General features: G+C 38.5%; 1 protein-coding gene across 1 annotated transcript in view; it reads right to left on the bottom strand.

Moving 5' to 3' along the window:
• Positions 1 to 23,115, bottom strand: part of POLA1 (DNA polymerase alpha 1, catalytic subunit) — a 204,912-nt gene that overhangs the window by 38,345 nt on the left and 143,452 nt on the right. The window contains exon 36 of the mRNA XM_054088003.1: positions 6,328 to 6,424. Within this exon, the coding sequence (XP_053943978.1) occupies positions 6,328 to 6,424 (97 nt within the window). The remainder of the gene's footprint in view (positions 1 to 6,327; positions 6,425 to 23,115) is intronic.

The raw sequence follows: 23,115 nt of genomic DNA, 5'->3' as shown, positions 1-23,115 counted from the left end.
CAACCTCGCTTTGAAGTTAAGTGTAAGAAAGTGCTGAAAACTTTTTGAGTGTGTTACAAGTCACAATGGAGCATTTTTTCCTTTCCCGATTGAAAAAAATAATTCAGAACAAACAGTCCTCACAGTATTACTGGTATCCGTAAATTACAGGTTTTGGCACACTGATATTGAAAACTAAATTGGTTTTTAATATGATACTAACTGTGCAACAGTTCCTAATGTAGAAAGACTGCCAAGGAATTTCAGAATTTAACTTTGTGTAGTATGACGACTATGAACCATGCATTGTCTCGCAACGTTAACATATTAAACTGTATCATCTTAAACTTCCCAGTGAACGGTAACACTTGGTTGAAGAAGAAATGCTGCTATTGATAATACAACTAAAGGCCTATAACTATATCCTGGATGGTAGAATTGACAGCTAAATTCACCAGTCAGTGAAAGAAGAAAACATCATGTAGAACAATCAGCTTAATTTTTATTCACACTGGGAAAAGACGGACTCACAACAGTGTATAGTGATTACAGTAGACTGCAAATGACACAAGTGAACGATATTGTTGCTAATGTTGTAAATGCCATACTAGTATAAATAAACACAAGAACAATATCAGACTCACAGAATGACTAGGGTGAAAGGGACCCACTGGGTCACCGAGTCCAACCATTCCTAACACTCCCTAAACCATACCCCTCAGCACCTTATCCACCCATCCCTTAAACACTTCCAGGGAAGGTGACTTAACCATCTTCCTGGGCAGCCTATTCCAGTGCTCAATGACTCTTTCTGTGAAAAATATTTTCCTGATGTCAAGCCTGAACCTCCCCTGGAGGAGCTTGAGGCTATTCCCCCTTGTCCTGTCCCCTGTCACTTGAGAGAAAAGGCCAGCTCCCTCCTCTCCACAACCTCCTTTCAGGTAGTTGTAGAAAGCAATAAGGTCTCCCCTCAGCCTCCTGAGCTGAACAACCCCAGCTCTCTCAGCCGCTCCTCATAAGACTTGTTCTCCAGCCCCCTCACCGGCTTCATCACTCTTCTCTGGACACGCTCCAGAGCCTCAACATCCTTCTTGTGGTGAGGGGCCCAGATCTGAACACAGTACTCAAGGTGTGGTCTTACCAGTGTTGAGTACAGAGGGTGAATAACCTCCCTGGACCTGCTGGCCATGCCATTTCTGATACAAGCCAAGATGCCATTGGCCCTCTTGGCCACCTGGGCACACTGCTGGCTCATGTTCAGTTGGCTGTCAACCAACACCCCCAGGTCCTTCTCCTCTAGGCAGCTTTCTAGCCAGACTTCTCCTAGTCTGTAGCACTGCATGGGGTTGTTGTGCCCCAACTGCAGGACCCGGCATTTGGCCTTGTTAAACCTCATGCCATTGGTCTCGGTCCAGCCTGTTCAGATCCCTTTGCAGAGCCTCCCTACCCTCCAGCAGATCCATGCTTCCACCCAGCTTAGTGTCATCTGCCAACTTGCTAAGAGTGCACTCAATGCCTTCATCCAGGTCATTAATAAAGACATTGAACAGGGTTGGACCCAGTACTGAGCCCTGAGGAAACCCACTTGTAACTGGCCTCCAGCTGGAGTTAACTCCATTTACCACCACTCTCTGGGCCCGGCCATCCAACCAGTTTTCAACCCAGGAGAGTGTGTGCCTGTCCAGGCCAGAGGCAGACAGTTTCTGAAGCAGAATGCTGTGAGAAACTGTGTCAAAGGCTTTACTGAAGTCCAAGAAGACTACATCCACAGCCTTTCCCTCATCCAGTAGTCGAGTCACTTTGTCATAAAAGGTGATCAGGTTAGTTTGGCAAGACCATGAACCTGTATTGACTGGGCCTGATCACCCTTTTCTCTTGCATGTGCTTCATGATAGCACTCAAGATCAGCCTTCCATGACTTTCCCCGGTACTGAGGTCAGACTGACAGGCCTGTAGTTCCCTGGATCCTCCCTGCAACCCTTCTTGTAGATGGGCACAACATCAGCCAGCCTCCAGACTAGTGGAACTTGCTCAGTCAGCCAGGACCGCTGGAAGATGATGGAAAGGGGTTTGGAAAGGACATCCACCAGCTCCTTTAATACTCTTGGGTGGATCCCATCCGGCCCCATAGACTTGTGGGTGTCTAGCTCGGCAAGAAAGTCTCTAACTGCCTCCTCTTGGACCATGGGAGCCTCATTCTGCTCCTCTAACTCCTGGGTTTGTACACAGGGGGAACAACTTCCCTTACTATTGAAGACTGAGGCAAAGAAGGCATTAAGTACCTCAGCCTTGTCTCCATCCCTTGTCACTGTTGTTCCTTCTGCATCCAATAGGGACTGAATATTCTCCCTGGTCCTCCTTTTCTTGTTAATGTATTTGTAGAAAGATTTTTTATTATCTTTCACAGACTTAAGCCAGTTTGATTTCTAGTTGGGCCTTAGCCCTCCTGATTTTTTCCCTGCACGATCTCACTTCCCCCGTGCAGTCCCCCCCAGACACCTGTCCCTTCTTCCAAAGCTTATAGAAATTCCTCTTCTTTTTCATGTCTCTCAAGATCTCCCTACTCAACCAAGCTGTTTTTTTCCCCCACTGGCTCCTTTTCCGGAACATGGGGATTGTTTGCTCCTGAGCTGTTAGGATTTCATTTTTGAAGAGCATCCAGCCCTCGTGGGCTCCCTTGCCCTTAAGGACTGTCTCCCATGGGACTTTGCTAACCAACCTTCTGAACAGTCCAAAGTCTGCCCTCTGGAAGGGCATGTTATATGCATAACATGTTCATTAATCCTTCTGCTGTCGAAGAGCTGACCTACTAAAAGTCCATTAAAAAAATCCAAACGTAAAAAAGTGGAAAACTCTCCCCCTTTTCCTCCAAAAAACCCAAGTTTGGTAGTCTTAGAAGATTGCACACAGGTTTAAAACATGTAAAACTCTCTAAGAGAATAATCTATCACCTATTGTGCATAGAATAAGCTTCAGAAAGCAAAATTCATCTTAGATATAAAGAACTCTCCATTGTAAGTATGGTGAAGTACTAGAACAAACCAGTTGTAAAACTTGACAAGTTGTAGAACCTGCGTCACTGGAGGACTCTTAGATTTAGCCTATCTTTAAAAAGTAGGCTATGGTATTGAAAGGGAGCTGCTTGGATGTCTTTTCAAACTTCCACTGAGTTCACAATTATTATCTTAGATTCCATTTCAATAAATAGTGTGGACCTTCAATACAAATAGCTGAACAAAACCTGTTCTGTAATTGAGGTTCTGTATCTTGAAGACACAAGTATAGAAAATGCAAGTGAACTAGAAGCAAAATCTCATGGTTCTGAATGACACGAATTATTTCAAACTGCAGTGGAAAACACATTTTTATCTTTAATTTCTGGCCATTGAAAATTCTTTCTTTTTATAGGAGAACACCCTAAGATGGACAACATCCAAAGCTGCTATTAAGAATAAACAGATTCTACAAAAAATAAGAACTGGTCTTTAAAAATTCAGGGAAATGGCAATAAAAGGCAGAACTGACAGAAGTCCCTGCAATCTAGGCTTTGAAAAACAATGTCCCCCAAGAAAGCAAAAAATCTCCGAAACCAAAATCAGAACAACAATAAATAAGTGGTTTAGTCACATAAAAAGTAAAGAGGAGGCTGATAACACCAAAGATATAAAAACCCCACATTAAAAATTTGCCCACCATTTCTAATAAAAGCAATGATGCTGATCACAGGTCAAGGACAGAACGGCTTATGAATGATGGCATGGAAACAAAATGTTTTGGCTTCCAACATGAACTTCATGTTATGAAGGGGAGTTCACTAAATTTCCATTTCAGAGCTACAACAAAATTGGCATAAGAAAATTATTTCAATCCTACAGAGTTTTACATTAAGTGTATCAAATCAGTAACATATTATTACTAGAAAACAGAACAGTGGTATCTATAAAATAAAAAGGTGACCTACATAGCCATAGGCAATTATTCTCAAGTTCTGCATGTATTTTAAAGCAACAGAAAAACGTCTTCCTCACAAAAGATATCAGAAAAAATGGACAGAATGCTACATAGGTTTACCAGACTCATCAAGTTAGCCTCTTGTCAGGGAACCAACTTTCAAAGGTAAACTAACAAATCTAATGTACCTGGCCTTAACACCAGGTGCTGCAGCGCCAAGACTGAAATCACTGGCTGGCTGAAGAAGATTACACAATAACTTTCAAATCAATAAGAAAAAGAGAAAAATATGCCATGCTGAAAGGTAAACTGTCCAAAAGAACAGAAAGTCCTAACAGAGTTCTTACAATTCCTTGAGATTACTCTGGAAACTAGTCTTATTGAACTTTCTCTAATTCCAGTGAGGGTCCAAGAAACATTTTCCGATGAAGGAAGTGGGAAATTCTGTGATTGCAGAAGCCACCTACTATTTTTCAGAGATAATTCACTAACCTCGAGGACTAAAATTACAAATGAGATTAAGTAGTCCAAAGTGAATGAAGCCATGAAAATGGAAGTAATACAAAATGCCATGAGCCAGAGATATGAAATCATGATTCCAAAATGACAGGAGGGACCCCCACCCATCAAATCTCCAGATTTCTATTATTACTTAACTACAAGTTAATGATCTGATATAGATCTGAACAGGGCATAGGTGACTCAAGAAAGCATCAACAAAGCTTTCTTCCAGCAAACATACAGATCCAGTACACTGGATAGATACCACCTACAATACCACATAATTTCCAGTTGCTTTTACTTAAAGACTAATTCAACCTAGAAAAGACTGCAAACAAAGCTGCTAAGAATGGATTAGGCAGCGAAGACCAGTTCTTCCCAAAGAAAGTGAAGAGGGTGTCTGCCTTAATTTAAAAAAAACAGAGATGTTACCACTGTTTCCAAAAGCATAGTAGAGAACATCAGGGAAGGGAAATAAATAAACATTCAGTGAATGGGCATAAACCAGCCACCAACAAGTTAGAATGGGAAAATCATAGTGAATTTTCAGTCATCACAGGTTAAGGGTCTGGAACACATCCTGAACAACAGCAAAAGGGGAAGAAGCACGTAAAGGTTTCAAAATGAAGTTCCATAAATTTGCAGTCCTTAAAGATGTGCTGGTCTGCAGGGAACTGGATGTGACCACCCATAAAGCCTCTTCCGCTCTGACGTCCTTATATTAGGCAAGAGATCTACACACAAAGTAATTTGGTTTCTGCTGGCAGTAGCATAACCATATACCATTCCTTCAGTACATCTACAAAGCTGTATTAGACCGTCGTGGCTACAGAGTGTGGCCTTCTTTGGATGTACCAAGCCATTCTGAAGTGCAAGCATCAGAGTGAGTTCACTTTAGCGGGATTAGGAAAGGAGACAAGAGCCTCTCAAAGAGGGAACATAAATGTAACAGGTCAAAATTTATTTGAACACTTTTTAGCCAAGAGGTAACACTACTCTGATTTTAATATAAATCTTATCAAAATAACATTTAGAAAGACCGAATTTGGTTCAGTTTCTTTCCATCACCCAGCAACCTAGCTGGTGACACAGGGCAGGAGTGGGAAAAGACTGTCACGGCAGAGCAGCTACCAGAACAGCAGTCACCAGTGGTAGCACCTTTTCTTCACAGGCTCCACCAGAACCACACAGAGGATGCAGTGGAAGTGCCCTCTGTGGACCACGCGCTTCAACAGTGAGAGCCAAAGATTCTGAATTTCAAGTCAGCCAAACATTAGCCCACCTTCAGAAATGTTCTTCTGTCAGCTTGAAAATCACTTAGCTGCACAAAACTCCTGGATGCATTACAGCTTAATAATGCCTTAGTTCAGAAATGTTACGGTAATTGGATGAAGAAAAAAAAAATCTTCATAATATTAGCCTAATCTGTATATTTAACAGAGCTTTGTAGACAAATAGCATTACAGCTTTTCTTGTGCCATAAATTTCTCCCTGATAAAAAGTGTCTCTTCAATATTAATAGTTGAATGTAAGTTTTAATTGGTTTTTATTTTAGATATCGTATACATACATTTTAATTAATCTATTTATTGAAGCTGACATGTCCTTCAAACTTCAAGCAAGAGATTTCTCTAATGTTGTGCATGCAAGAACAGCACTTTTTTCCAAAGCGTAGTTACTTCAAAAGAAAAAAGGCATCACATAATATATTCTAAAAGTCATTAACTCCAACACAACACATTCCCCTTACAGGGGATTCCTAAATTCACACTTCTGTCTTCTGCTTTAGATTACACCCTGGTAGTTCAGATCTGAAGAGTACAAATTTGTAGGTCTATTTTCTAGCATGCAAGTTACTATTAAACTATAGTTAATTAATTAAAAATTTAAACTTACCTCTATCTTCTTCAGTAATCACTTTATCTGTCGCATACTCCACATCAAAAATGTATCGGTAAAAGCAGAGCTGAGTGTACAGGGCCTTATCAGAATACTGTAATGTAAGAAGACAGCAATTAAAAACTCGACTCAAAAGTGCATTTCTTGCACCCATTTCTAAGTCCACTATCAAAACGTGATTATTTCTGACTTTTTCCTAGCAGTTTTTGCATTCCTTTCACATCAGATTTTGAAATTATTATTACTATGCTGCAAAACCTCTTTACTACATCTCTACACTTTTTTATCACAATTTACAACAAGCATTTATATAAATCATACTAAACTTATCCAAGTTACAGAAACATAAATCTCATTTATCCCTTCTCATAGATACAAGCATGACAATGACACTTTAGCAACAAAATCAAAGTCATAAGAATGATGGGACAAGGGAATAACTTTAGTATATTGTACAATGCAATGATTTAAAAAAAGAATAAGAATTAATGTATATTTTTGATGAATACAGGTGGTGTCCGTATTCCCATCCTTCCTCCCACCCCTCCAGCTGTAGCTACATAAATTGTGAACATGCCATTCAAATGAGAACAGGTGCATATATATCTTTACAGCTATGTCATCACCTTGCTCTACGCATCTGTGAAGGCTACTGCATCTTAGTAATCACATATTTAGTTGAAAAATCTGCAGATGTGTAAATGTGGAATATGATATTCAATTAAATGCTCCGAATGTCAGTGATGTCAGCCCTCTGTGCTGTTCCTCTAGTTCAAAAGTACACGCCAGTATGCATTCATATCAGCGTTGCCATTCTGGGCACTATTTGAGTAATCTTCTAGACATGAGATCCACCTTGCCCACACTACAACTAAACCCTCTCAACTTAATCTTTTTGAACTGTTGTTCAATAAACCCACATTTCAGTTCCTGCTGTTTAAGCTACTGGAGTTCAAATATTGGCCAACAATGGTTTGAGGAGTTGTGTGTTACAGAAATGATAATTAAGAGTGAGATAACCATAACTTCATCAAATGTGGAAACAGTGTCCCCTTCAACACATTTAGTACATGTGTAGCTAGGTACGAACTCTTGAAGATTTTCTTGATGAGCTATAAAACCAAGACCAATGTAAAACTGTGACTCAGTATACCACAAGGAACAATCCTGAAAATGCAGTAGAAGAGCAACTGGTAAACTATTTCTGCTTATTGGAATTCTGCTTTAACTTAGCTTCTCACTCTTCCATCCAATCAAGCTAAGTTTTGTTACTAAATTCAGCTTATTTTACACTTCCTCTAACATGTTATAAAGTATCCATAACTATTAAGCAACTCACGTTGAGACATTTGACAACTACTACTGCTTAGTTATTTTTTATGTATTTTAACGGTATACTTTTCTCCACTTCATGTGAACCTATTTTTAAAAAAGACACACAGAAGCTTATTTTATTCCTTATTAGCTATTCTACGATATGCATCATCATTATACTATTATACACCAGTTATTTTTAGTAAATCCTGATTACTGCTTCCTGAAGAAGAAAAAAGGAGGACGACAGCGATTAAGTTATTTGTTTAGTTTTTTAGATTCAGCTGTAATTGCTGGTACACATCTCCCTGACTGCACACATGAAGCAGGTTGAATAGAACACTGAAATTACCTCCTTCATAATAGTTTGTTTTGATAATGTATTGTGTGTCGAGATGATGAGAAACAGTTGCTGTCAATTTGATTAGCCATTATATTTTTATGTTAATTGCCATTATTGGGTCCATTCTGTTTAGTGTCACCATAGAAGCCATACAATGTTAGCATAAATAACAAATTGGAGTAAATTAGGAAGATATATTTTTGCCAATTCATTTTAATTGCCCCTCAGTCCTTCCGTCGGTTAACGCAGCTGTTGACCCATAATAAGCGCTAGGTCAATATAGCTGCTTGTCAATTCAGAAATGCAAAGTGCTGTGTTTCTGGTAATGGATATACAACAACCTTTGCCAGCCAACTGAAGCAAACGAATGACAACCCACATGAAAGAATAAAACATCAGCTATAGAGTTTAGTGACCTGATATTAGTAGGCAGGCTAATTGAAAGTCACTGCTTAAATGGATAAAGAAAATACAAAAATCAGTATATAAAAACGTATACATGCACACAGAGACACATGTATATATAAAAACACACAATTTTTTTTTTTACTGATAATGTGCCTATCTCTTTCCCTTTAGCTTCCTGCCACATTCTACTATTGGTAATTGGTGGAAAACAAAAGGGTTTGAAGATTTTCATGCAATTAAGTATGAGTATTATGGCATACTTAGAAAGCCAAGAAAGAGGTATCTTACATTAAACATCAGGAATTACATATCATCACTTCTTGTATTTCCTTAATTTCTGATAACCTACAGGTTTAAAAAAGGGGAAAAAGCCCAATGCCTAAAACTTCAAACCCAAGTTAACATTTTAATTTTAAAGGTGATTTTTTTTTTTATTTGTGTAGAGTAAACCTGACACCCCTATCATTAGGGTAAGAACTGGGGATAAATTTATATCATCATTTATGCATTCTTTCTTCCCATGAAAGACTGAATGGTGAATACATGAAAATAAAACTCTATTTTGAAGTTCTTATTTGTTCCATCATGTTTGGTTTCTTGATTTCATTAAGAACTGACTTCAGCAAATAAGTCTTTTGTTCTTTCCATGCAACCAAACATTTTTTTTAAACTGCATTTAAAACAGCAATGAACGGATGGAATCAAAGGTATGTAAGTTTGCATTCAGCAGTTATTTGCTCCTTTGACAGAAAAACTAAGTTTCTAATGTAAAAATGCAATAAACCAGATGTAATAAAAAAAATCCATTGTGCTTGGCCAACAAAATATTAAAGAAATCTAGGTTTAATACAGTTGCAGAACTGTTTCCTGTACCATCAGAAGTCAACTACAAATCTTCAATCTGCCTTCCCAGGAAAAAATTAAGATTACACACATTACATAATAGGAAGCGTCTTCTTAACAGAACTGGTGAATTATGAACACTGGAAAAGCACATCTTCCCATGACTAAGCACAAAACTAGGGCACAAAATGCTCAGCCATGAAAAGAAAATAATCTTGCGCAGCTAACACACATACCAGGAAACACTCACCAGGGCATACATTAGGAAAGGAGACTTCACAGACACAGCACATTTGTTTTTCTGGAGTTCCAGAAGGTCAATCGTGTCTCCACACACACCCAAGTCCACCTTGGCTTGATTGCAATGACCAGCTTAGTATTTGTCTCGTCTCTACAGTGGCTGATGTTTGAACAAGACCCTGAACTGAAGGGTAGCACCATCTCTTCTCCTGTCTCACAAATGCCTGAAAACTCACCTCTGGAGCTAGGCCGCCTTGTGCTCTCACTCTGCCCTTCTCTGGCCCAGCAGACCACAGTGTGTTTTTTCTACGTGAAAGCAAAATGTCAAGTGGAGGATGGTCCCAGCTCCTTCACTCCATAACAGTGTAGTCACTGAGTAGGGAATTTTCCTAGAAGAAGCCAACAGAGGTTTGCAACCCTTCTGGCAAGAAGAGGGAATTGAACTTGGCTTTCTTAAGCTTGTGTGGAAAAACTGCCAGTGTGCACCTTTCCTCATCTTTTTTAGAAATGTCAAAATTCAGGTCTCTGAAAGTAAGAGGACCTGGGAAGATTTAAGCACTGGCAGGTATCTTCCTACCCTAAACACAGTGCCCGAGGAGAACTTAGGATGTGCTGTCTCTCACCGGCTTTTCTGTTACGAAAGAAAGGTTGGTAGCAGCTGCACTTAGATGTCGAAATTAGAAAGCCCCTTCCACAGTGCTAGCTGGTTTAGATTACATCCCAAGGAACTTGAGATGCCTCGTTCTCCTCCATTCCTGTTAACAGGGTGCCTGAGTGGCTAACACACCAACCTTTAAAATCCATTTAGTAGCTAAGGGCAGTAGCATGGTGACCTAGAGAATCCAGGGTAAGAAAGGTCTGAGGAAAGGAAAAAGACAAAAATAAACAGAAGGAAGAGTTGATGGAAATTCACAGCAGCAAAGTTGCAGAAGACTGAACTAACGATTCTAGGTCTGATGTTTTACTTACCTAGATACAGTGCTATTCTACTGAACACCTTCAAAAGTGTACATTTGAACTGGCAAGAAAACTAAATGCCCCTACTTAGATTAATTTTCTTTGAAGCGTTGTGAAATCCTCTATTATCCAGAGAAAGATGTGATCGTCAATGCTTTTTCAATGCTTTTTAGATTATTCATATTCCTCTAAAGAGGTTGAAGTCTTTTCATTTACTCTTTGGCACCTGCCAAATTCCTGTGTTTCTCTATAGTCCCATTACACTCATGACCCTCTGAATCTTTTCTGCATTCTAGTTTTTTCTGCCCTTTTACTTTCTTCTGCACCTGATTCTCTCCAATTTCTACAAGCCCACTCTGTGGTGGTGTTTGCACTCTTTGCCATTTAGTGTTTTCCATTGTCTCACCTGTGGTTTTATGGATGATGAAAGCAACAAGAAATTAACAAGAAACCCACAAAATCTCCCCATTCTAGTTTGCTAACTCTACTAGACTGCTCCACAAAGGAGATAATTTCCAGAGGCTACAGAAGTTATTTGTGTTACTTCAATTAATTATAACACAAAACTATGGCACCACTTCATTAATCAGCTGCTTGAGAGAGTTACTTTTGTGAAAAGTCTTTTTGGTAATTTGATTAGAAAGAACAGTGGCTCTTACTACTGTGATATGATTCAGTATGTCCATAAAACAAATCCTTTAGAACTAGCTCTTAATACTCTAAAAAGAGGAAAGAAAGAAAAGGAAATAGAAAAGAAGTCTCTTGGCAGAAAAATGTGTCTCAGAGACTCTTTCAAGACTCAGATGTAATGGAGCAAAGCGTACAGGAAATACTTCAGTGCTTTGAGAGGCATTTCCTCCCCTCCCCCCCCCTTAGAAAGATGCAGTAATTAAAACCTAATTATTATCTTCATTTTAAACAAAACCTAAAGTGAATACCAATTAATAACAACATACTAATGAGCATCTGCTGTGATGAAATTGAATATGAATGTGCTGCAAATTTCGGGTAATTTATTTTTTCGGGGAAGTGCCACTGGTCTCAATCTACTGCTGGAAGTTTGCACAGACTGTACACATTTTCCATCATGTCTTTTATGTGCAGCAATCTCTATTTTCAAAAAGAGGGCATAGCTCAGCTTTGTGGATGTTTGTGTATCCAAATGCTATCCACACTACAATGATTTCAAGGCAATAAACCGAAGTGTAAGACTGTGCTTTACACACCTCACATACTCTTTGGTAAACCCAAGGCAGCTGCATCACACTGAGTCACACAGTCATCATTCCCCATCACATTCTGAAGGCAGACGCTCCTGCACAAAAAGAGCTACCAAAGTGTAAGCTAATGTCACACTAAACAGTGATAACGTGCGTACCCCTCGCCTCATGCCAATGCTGATGCAAACTGACAGCTGGCCTTCTCATACATCACAAAACCTAGCTGAAACACACAGCCAAATAGGCTGAAACACACTGTGCACCTGAAATAACTATTTCACACAAAACAAAAAAGGTGAAATAAAAGTACCTCTAAATTGCAGCCTTTATGCTTTAACGTACAATCAGTTTTTTGAAAACCTACCCTGAATTCCATTAATTAGCAAACACTCTAAAAGTAAGTACAATATAGCCTGAAGACAAGAACAGATTATTTACTGAAAAATTTAGTTTATTCTATCATAATGGAGAAACAAGAGGATAATTTTAAACCATTAAAAACAAACTCTTGAAATAAAATTATGCTGTAAATCCCATTGCTTTTCTGCAGAAAAGAGAAAGAAGAATTGGGTTGTTACACAAGAACATCCAATGTTATTACAGAAGGACCACTGCAGAGCTATTGCAAGAGGCACATTCACTTCTATGTTTACAAAGGTTGGGTCCATGCTTCATGTATAAGAAGTAAAGTGTACTTCTTGAAAGGATAGATTTAAAAAAAAAATTTCCCTAAATGGAACTTTTGACAAGTTTACAAGAACGTGAATAATGTAGATCTGGACAATAAACCCTCAGTGAGCTCTCATGTATTAGCTGCATCTGAAGAATGCAAACATTAGGTTAAATTAATCAGTGTATTACTGATAGCTTTCTATAAAGTTTCATCTTCAGGACAGTTCAATGAAAATGGTTTTCTAAAGGCAGCTCCAGAAAAATCAATCTCTTTTGAGATCACTGCCATCTCTAAGTATTTTGAAGGAGGCTGGGATCACAGTAGCCCTATTAGAACTTCCACTACCCACATGAAACGGTTGGTCATCATCTTTCCTGGCACTGGCACTGGTTATAAACTAAATGGTGTGAGGTGGTTTCCTTCTTAATCCTCCCAACTGTCTGCGCACCCCTCCCCTCCATGAGAATCGGCATTTTTATAGCAAACATGACTCAGAGAGTCCATTAAAGAAGTAAAATAAAACTGAAACAGATGTGGCAGAATTTGAAAATGATAAAATTTTCCTTAGTACTTATGCTAACATGAGCTCTATGACAAAAGAATAGATTATTCTATATACGTGCAGGGGTCAATAGGGAAAAAACCCCACAGCATAAGACTGATTTTCTTGTGTACTATGAGAGGGTTCTTTCTTTCCACTAAGTAACTGAAATGACAAGAACTTTTGCTTGTTTAAGTTCTGTTTAGTAATTAGTGAGAACATGACAGAAGATGTAATTATAAAAAAACCCCTCTGGACTGCAACACTAGCGCAAGAAAGAAAACTGAGTGAGGAACTGGATGAAGAAGAACAGATGACGACACCTCCTGGGAAGGGACACTGGACTGAATGAAGGGGTTAACAGAATACTTCCAGAATGGATCCTGACAATATTATTAATAAATATTTTCATCAAGAAAACCTGGAGAAAAGGTTGACACCTATTAACAAATTTAGGAGGCTCAAACATGGCCAAACAGACAGGGATGAAATTTAATCGTAAAACATTTCTGGCTACAACAAAGAAGCTGAACGAATTATCTGAAACTGGGAAGACTCCCAGGCTGGGACCTGAGGATTAATAAGACGACGTCTCAAGGCATAAGGCACAAACACAAGAGGTACATCAAGTACCAGCAGACTAGGCAGTACTCACTGAGCCCCAGAGGAATGCAAGGATGAAGCCGTTGGACCACTAATGGTGGTGGATAACCTCTACTTGAAGCTGACAGTGTAAGCAAAGACATGAAAGAAACCTTCTTGCTGTTCCTTGGAGACCTTGTTTTTCAAGCAAAAAGATGGAGTGATATCCGTTCTTAGCAAACTGTTTCTTCTCTTAATGATATGTATGCAACCTTCTCCCCTATTTCTGGTCTTGTGTGTGCTCTACTGCACATGTGAGCATGTGGTAAACCAAAGTCAACTCACTAATCGAGCAAAAATTACTGACCTCATTTCTAATTTAGTAGAAAACTAATTGAACAAATCTTATTGCCTCCCTGCATAGTCAACAGCTGGCACAAGGTGAACACAGGAGCTGATGTGAATAAGCCAAACTAGCTACTGCTAGCAAGAGAAAAGGGTATATTCCCCTGCTTTTAGTTTTGAGTTTGAGCTCTACCTTATCTCAAGGTAGATCTGAGCAGCTCATCTGAGCAGCACAATCTGAGCAGCACAATAAGACCTGGCAACGAACACACAAGTTGTAACTAAAAATGACTTTTTTTGAGTGAGGGAATCACTTGACTCACATACCCTCAGCATACATGCCATTATGAAGTGTGAAATTTTCAGCATTAAGATGTTTATGACTTTTTTGTAATATTACAAATATTTTGTGAAAGTATTAAGGAGACAAGTACATAGAATTTGTGAATGTCTTAAAAAAGACTAGACATTATCTGAATTATCTTTCTTTTAAGAACACTGTAACAGTAATCAATGATCAATTGCACATAAATTAGCTCTGAAGATTTTACATACATCTGTACACATGCGTATGTATAGACACTATGCACTACATGTATGTATGTCTTCAAATATACACAGACATTTTAATAAATAGCAAACAATAAATATAAATTAAACATTTAAAATAAACAATATAGTTTATAGAAAGATTGCTCAAATTAACAGGAAAAATACAGAAATAGCCTTCAAAATTCTTTATGAAATCAATATTTAGCTGTTTTACATACAGAAGATTTATTAATTAGGATCACACAAGGCGGTTAAATCTCATATCAGAAAATATCAGAGTTGTCCCTTTGGTCAGTTTTTCCCAGCTGATCAGGGAAAACAGGGCTGAAGAGTAAGCTCAAGCACTGAACTGTTAATGAATTTTTAACATTTGCTGATTGAGTTTTGGGCCATGACAACAGGCTACCTAAGACAGCGACGGGGCACGGCTCAGATGATGATGTGCCTAGATCATTCATTGCAGCAATATGGATTCAATCACACTTCAGCAGTCCCAAGTTCTGCCCTAACAAACTTGAACTCATAGAAAAAAACCACACAAAAAACTCTCACTTGTGCAGCCCACACAAGCAGAAGTACAAAATTGTATCTGCCCAAATGCATTGACCATTACTCCAGAGAGGGATCAGCATGATCCCAAATCAACCTTATTTTAAGAGCTTCCAATCGACAATATGTGCACACTTCAAATAATTTGCTGCTTCAAATAAGCAGCATATAGATATGCTCCTAATATGTATCCTATTCTTGGTGTACAAGATGGATAAAATTAAAAAAAAAGAGTCCATGTTTACATTTTTAAGACAAAACCAAGCCCTTTCAAATTAAGTAACTGTTTTCTGGAATTATGGAACTATGTGACCCTTGTAAATCTAATGTGGACAATAAGAAGTAGTTAACAGAAAAGTCTTGGCAAAAACACATTAAAATTGAAAACCAAAAATTTGAAAGCAAAGTTGTCATGCTGCGCTGGAGATGAAGTATGATGGCCCCCAGTCTACCTAAAGAGATGCAAAACAGATTAGCACAAATCCAGAACTTCGTCTCATTCTAGAAAGCTAACGGATCTACTCACTTAAAGAGGGGCACTGATAGCAGTTACGCATAGGTCATCTGCTTATCTAAGACAGAAAAAATAAGCACACTCATAGGAACTCTTGTTAGGGAACAGAATTCTTTCAGGTCATATCACGTGTTTCCATAAAAAAATTGTAAAATCATTACGTTGTTTTTAACAAAAAATAATTGAACTGCAAATACCCAGGAAACTTACCTTACAAAATGATGTGTCTCTACAGTTGAAAGAATCAAACAGTTAGGACTCTATACTACTGAATTTTGCATCCCAAACCTTTACCCTTACCCATAGAGAACAGTTTCTCATGGAGAACACAAGTCATACCCTATTTCTCAGGACCTATGTTTCTCACAGCTGGAAACAAATAAATCAAGTGGGACCCAGCCAAGAAGATTACATGAAACTGCCTTACTAGGAGTAAATTTTGCCTGCAGGCAAAGAATCTGTATAAGGTAGCTCGCAGACCAGAATCACAGACCAACCACCTACCAGTTGCAGCCCTATTTCAAGGCAGAGAGAGAGAGAAGCCGTTACTAGAGGTCTCCTAGAGGCCTCTGCAGGCGAGGTATAAGCCTGCTTTTTTACCATTTCCTGCAGTCGCAGGAAATGTTCAAGTATAGTTATGTATAACTAAGGATGAACAAAAGGTTATCCTTCACTATCTTATCTGAGGCACTTTTTGAGTCTTCTGTTTACTTGCAACAATAAAGAGGATGTCACTTCTGATGTTCAGATGCAGGATGCTACGGATAATAATGGGAAAAGCTTATAGAACAAATACTGTTCTCACAACCTGGACTGCAATAGAGATACCAAGTTTCAATTTGGAAGTAAGATATTTTTGTTCACATAAATTACTTCAATCTAGCTCTGTAGTTGCAACAATGATTTTTATTTACTTTTTTTTTGAAACAAAGTTTTTCCTCACTGATTGATCCACTTTACACAAACATTTGGCACTTGACAGCTATCCAGAAGCATACACTATAAAAGTACAATCTGCGTAAGCAACTTGGCTTATACATATTTATTTAAATTAGAAATTTGTTAAGAAATGGGCAATGTTGCATTTCTTTTCTGCAAAATAATTTACTAATATTTTTGAAAGCCTTTTTTTAACTGAATCTTGATTATCATTCAACAAGCACAAGTACAGCATTTTAAAACTGGTTTATTAGTAAATAAACACAACTATAAATAGGCTAACAAGCTTATCTAAATATATTCTACATGTAAAAGCATGCAAGTAGTATCATTTACAAAGAGTGAACTGAACATACAGCTTTTGATTACCATATTCCTGTTTCTGAAGACTTCAGGACTCATTCTCTCAATTCGAGGTATTAGCAGTAAAGTTCGAAAACCTAGGATTCCTCCTTCACCTCCTAGTTTCTCAGTTTTTAATGAAGTTCTCTTCGAGCTCAAGTAGTTAGAAGTTTTGCAGTACAGAATGTATCTGCTGCAGAGGACACTCTTCTACCTAAAGCAAATCTGGCTTTTCAGTAAACTAAAAGGACTTGAAGCCAACGTTTCTTTAAGACAATAAGGAAACTAGCCTGAGATATGAAAATGCTTCAGCTACTCATCATGCCCCCTGAAACATTTTGCTCCTGGAAAGATCAGTACTGCTACCGACTGACTGAATTCCCCATTTCTGTAGTGCTAGCAATACAAACCAGCAACTGCTTAAACTTCTCAGACTATGCAAGATTACAGCTTCAGCTGGAAAGGCAAACAGAATTGCAGCACAGTTCATTTAACTTGTTTAAGTTACTCTGGAGCCAGAACGTACACAGGTGACTCCTCTATCACCAGGAAGATATTTCTTCCTGCTTTTTGGTTAGGCCATCTATTCCCAACAGGCTATAGCAGCACCTATTTACCTGAAGCAGTGCGTACAATAAGCTTTATCAGTGCAAGTCTCGACCTCACGTTTTGGAAGCAGCTCTCACAGACTCTAATAGAACAGGTCTCTAGTACTAAAGAAATGCCATGTCAAGCAGATGACAAAGCAAAGGAGAGCATCTTTTCTGTGGGTGGCACTGAAATGTTCGTATTAGTTGAGTATGAAGGCACACCTCAATAACTTACAAGGCAACTTTATTTATTAACCTAGGGTTGAAATCAATGGCAGCACTTTAGGTACCAGACACAAGTCCAATAGCTTATCAAACTGGCATGTGCTCCACCCACAAATAGGGGAGGATTGATACCCATATGCTTTCCTATGCCTCTCTGTGGGCAAAACACAGGCTGTTTTCAACCTCCTTCTCCATCAATCAATATAGATTCTTCAGCACTGAATATAGCATCAGCATCAGCACATACACTAATTTTGGCACATTTTATTTTTTAATGTCACCTTCTCTACGTACATATATAGTATTGTTTACCGACTTAATAGTGTTCTGGGTGACAGTGCTTCCACTGGGCGATGCGTGGTTAAAACTGATAGTGATTGGTGTCAATTCTGTAGAGAGTTTAAAAAAAAAAAAATCCAGAGATTCTGTCCCGCATCTTTCAGTTCACAAGTCCTAACAGGAAGAGAGGAAGATACTAACCCCAATACTGTTCACAAAGAAAAGGAATTAGTCCAACTAAGAACAGGCAAAGATTAAATCCTTTAGTTTCTGATTGTCAGCTGCTCTGATGAATGAAGTCAATAATGTGTGTGTGCCTGCACGTTCGAGGAGAAAAAATGTAGACCAAACAACTCCTCTCAGAGAACTTGCATTCAAGAGGTGCTGAATAAAGTTCAAAAAATTATACAACAGTTTGAAGGGTTATTCTGAAGACTCGCAAAGCTTCAAAATTGTTCAAAGAAGTTACGTCTGTGCTACTGAAGCAATCTAAAAACACACGAAAAAGTAAGCATGCTTATCAATTAAAAAATTATCCTCTAATAATATGATGTGAATGACCTAAACACCTATTCATTTTCACGGGACACTCCAAAACATGCAAGTAAATGGTAATGAATTTAATAGCTGTGGCAGAGACAGCTCTGTAACTCATTAATAACTTTAATATAGGTAGTCCTTTTATTGTAATGTTTTGTTGTTTCTAGTATGGTATGAGGAACTGTGTGCTACCTTCCAGAGGCACTTCCCGTGTGACAGTTTAAAAGAAAAACAGAAATGCCCATCATCACGATTTACTCTGACTAGACTCTCATAACATGACCACTCGAACTTCCTATATGCAGTTCATTAATGTAAATGATTCTGTGTGTAGTAATCACTGCTCTGAAAATGATCAACTGGGCACTTGACACAGGGCAGAGACAGAACAGAAAAGTGATGCTGCCTTTTTTCCACTTTCTCTGCTTATTATTTCAATGGTGTCTCCTTGTTTCTCACAAGTACAAGAAGGCCAAGCTGATTAGTACTAGCTGAATTATCCTAACCACAGATATTTAGATGAAGACTCAAGAAACTAATTTTAAACAAAACACATGAAGAATGGATACTTCCAAGCAAGGCATCCCCACTAAAAGAAAACTGCTGGTCTGCAGACTGTTAAAAAAACACCCTTGTATTTTCAAGAATAAAGACTTCCATAATCATCATAAATGGATTCAACCTTGATGTTTCCACACCGGAAGAGACTGGTGAGAAACAATAACCAATTTCTCTCATCCTAATATCTAACAAATGGATCTAGTATCTGCTAAATGGATTCCTGCCTTTAAAACTGATGTATGAGTGCACAGAATGAAGGTTTGTGTGGCTTTATACTGCAGTATCCATACGTTCCTTCCTGATCACTAAATAAGGAGATGAGAGTGATAGATGTGCCATGAAGGTCAGGTTGGATGGGGCTCTGAGCAACTTGATCCAGTTGAAGATGTCCCTGCTCAGTGCAGGAAGGTTGGATTAGCTGACCTTTATGGTCCCCTCCAATCCAAATTATGTGTTTCTGGTAAGGCTTCTTAACTCTTAAAGATATTTTAGTTATGGTAAGAAGGTTTGTCTTCTATCATTGTATTCCTCACTAAGGTTTCTCAAGTTCACAGCATGTTATATTCATTGATTACACATTTTAACTTCCTTTGGGGACACTTTGTCCAGTATTTGAAGCATCTGATCCAATTTCATGTCCAATATGTTGAACTACTCGGGAAAAATTTTGATGCCTATCAGTGAAGTTTATCTTTCTAATGAAAAGCTACTAGTTATAAATTGTTATAATACTACTTTGAGACAAAAGTGAGTACACTCTTTAAAAAAAATGAATTTATTAAAACCGTGACATGAACAAAATGTTGCTCTGACCAGCAGACCACTGTTAAGGAAGGTTTTTCACTGGGGTGTTCCATGTCTTCCTGTCACAACCAGCTGCTTTTCTTTTGTCCCAGAGACAAAATATCCCTTGTGCTTGGAGGTACTCATGCTATTAATAACTACGACACATTCCTCTTCCAGCTTACCCTCCAGAATTTACTCAGAAATGTGGCAAAGTAAATGCATGGTTTTCCTGGGAGGCTTGCTGTCTCTTAGACACTGCTTCTGAGCTTCCTACAGACTTTTGTCTGGAAAACCTATTATCACAAGATCTCTTCTTTTGCCAGTCTGGAATCTCACAGACTACTTTTTGTCTCTTTTGTTGTATTTGGTGAAACAATATATTTAATTTTCAAAGAAATATCTGACCTCCTTTGTGGTTCGGTGCCAGGGCAAAGAAGCCATGCAGTTTGTTTGTTTGCATTATTTTTAAGAGCTTGTTGTAAAGTTTGGAAGGTTCAATTTACAGTTTCTTTACTTGTTGAAATACAACCAGATAGTTCTGCCTGAAGCGATGTGTATGTCCAAGACAAAAGAAAAGCAAACTTAATTCTAGCAGCTGAGGGAAGAGCTAATCCTTTGAACACTTCCTTCCCCCTCCCCTCCACTTCTGACGCTGATTTTTTTATTATCACCCAACACTAAGTGCAGGTGCACTGGCTTTACAGAAGGGGAGCTGAAGTTACTAGAAGGCCTAAAGATTCACCTAATGGAATGCAGCTCTTTGCAGAAACAGAGGTGGAAAATAGGTCTTCTCTGTCCTTGTCTAATGCTTGAATACCAACAGCTTCTCTTCTGTTAAGAGAATGAAACTACAGAAAGATCACTGTTTGTCACTTTTGTGTGTACCATTCTGCATTTTTACCTGTGTTCAGCTGAGCTACTGGTGTCGATTTTCTCTCATCTCTGCTAGAGCTGTAACTTGGCAGAGTATACTCTCCATGACGAAAAATACTCCAATCACCGTTTTGCTTACTTCGTAATGTGAGTTTTTTCAATCATTGCTAACTATTGCATAGGTTCCTACTGTGGTTCAACACCTCCTGCTTTTCTCCACCAGCAAGAAACTTACTATTTTTATTTAAACCAATATTTCTTTCAGCTGCATGTAAAAATAATAATTTCGAAAGGGTTTCCCATTAGAATTAGAATATCTAATTCTAGAATCTTAAAAAATTAATGGCAAGGACTCACTTCTTCTCCTTTAAATACCTAATCTGTGCTCACAGCCTCTGCTATCTGAATTTCATCGTCTTTTCAAGGAACCTCAATATTTTTCATCAGATACCAAATAGATCCATCTTGAAACTGCATTCTTCACTGTTTTTTCATTATAACCTTTCATCTTTTATTCACCAAATTTATATATCCCAGCCAATTTTATCTTCACTGCACTGTATAAGCCAGCAATGGAAATTGTCTGTTGAAAAGATGTCATCTTTAATACATTATTCCTTCACAAGCTTTCAAGATTATATTATGTATGTTAGGTTATCAATAACTTCTTGTAAGGTGACGCACTGGATGTATTCAGTCAAGAACTGTCAGTTCTCTTGCTAAGGTTTACACAAGTACAAAGGAACATTACAAGTTCAAAATAATATTTTTAAACTTGAGGGCAGTGTGGATTTAAAAAAAAAGAATTCCATAGCCAACAATGAAATAACTTTGTACATACAGTACAGCTAATCAGAGGAGCAGTCTCAAGAAGGAAATTCACTTTTATTACAGCTAGCTCATTGTTTGGAGCTTCTATATATTTCTGCAATTGGGATGAGGAATGATGCTGAAAGAGGAATGAGGCTGAAAGCTGACTGGAAGACATAAATTAGGTGAGATAACAACAACCTTGTGTGGTTGCAGGAAAGCAGCCAGACCTCATGCTATTTATTATCCATACCAATAGACTGTTTTGTTAGGTGAGAATTTTTGAGTGGTTTTCAGCAAGGAGAAGAGCAGGCCAGCCTTCCCTTCCTTATCACAAAGTACTCCTCCATATTATGTGCTAGCTGGAACCTTTGAGCCATCCTAAGATCATCCATGCAAAAATCTAGCCGGCAGGGTTAGAGCATTGATGAACTACAGAATGAAAAATCTGAGACAATAACATTTCCTTATCTGTGTGGAATTACTGAAAAGTAATCTTTAGCATTTCTGCTATCTGACTATTCAGACACATGACATTCAATGATTCATCTAGGTCATGAAAACAGAGTAACCAATAGCACATATGGCTCTTAAAGCAAGAAGTTTAAATACACCTGTCAACCCGTCCAGATCATGAACAACAGACTTCCACGTTCTACATGAGATAACCTATGGAGCAGAAAAGTATCTCAACATAGAGTTACAAAACCCCCTTAAGATCAGTTTTTGTAGGGTTGTGCAAAGTCTCAAAAGGAGTTTAAGGTTCACGAGACAGAACATGAATATTCAGTTTTGTCCAGCACCACGTGATTAAAAGATAACCCATTCTTCAGGTCAAATTATGTTGAAAACTTCATGTAGCACCATAATTGACTTAGCATAATCCATTCAAAACTTTTCCACAAATCAAAAATAAGACTGAAAAAAAACCTGTCTCACACATGAAGAAATGTTATCATTATCATTTAGCTCCTAAAACACAACTTTAACAAATGTTACTTCATAGCTTCTATAACTTTCCCTATTTTCTTATGTTCTAGAAGGGGATGTTGTTAACCACATCATCAAAATATGGAGAAATCCAAAATGGTGCTGAATTAATTCCTTCGCACTTCATGAAACACCCCCCTGTGTATCAATAAACTCTGTGGGAACTATTCTTATTAGAAGCTGATTCTTCTCTACTAGCCCTTCTCTCTTCGCTCTATTGTTGTCCACTCCTAACTTGCAATTACAGTTCTTCCACAAGGCAGAACTACCAAAAGCATGAAGCAATTCTAGTGAGTGTTCCTCATGCTAGATCCATTTCTAGTAGTGAATAAAGATGAGATGAAGATGACACATGGCCATTAAAGGTCCTGTGGCACCTTTTAAGTTTTAGAACCATAGAATGGTTTGGAAGGGACCCCAAAGATCATCCAGTTCCAACTCCCCTGTCATTGGCAGGGACACCTCCCACTAGACCATGCTGCTCAAGGCACCATCCAACCTTGAGGAGAACCATTATACATTCTGAGGGCCTGAAAGGGTCAAAAGCAGAATGATGAAGCCAGAGGCCTTGAGAGCAGTGTTCTGTAGGGCCTGGAAGGGTCAATAACAGAACACTGCTCTCAAGGCCTCTGGCTTCATCATTCTGCTTTTGACCCTTTCAGGCCCTCAGAATGTATAATGGTTCTCCTCACAACCTGGTATCCGCAGATTCCCTGGGCAACCTGTGCCAGTGCCTCACCACTCTGATCGTGAAGAACGTCTCCCCAGT

Source organism: Cuculus canorus, chromosome 1 (genome assembly GCF_017976375.1).
Source record: "Cuculus canorus isolate bCucCan1 chromosome 1, bCucCan1.pri, whole genome shotgun sequence".
Taxonomy (NCBI): domain Eukaryota; kingdom Metazoa; phylum Chordata; class Aves; order Cuculiformes; family Cuculidae; genus Cuculus; species Cuculus canorus.
This window is presented reverse-complemented; position numbering and strand designations above follow the sequence as displayed.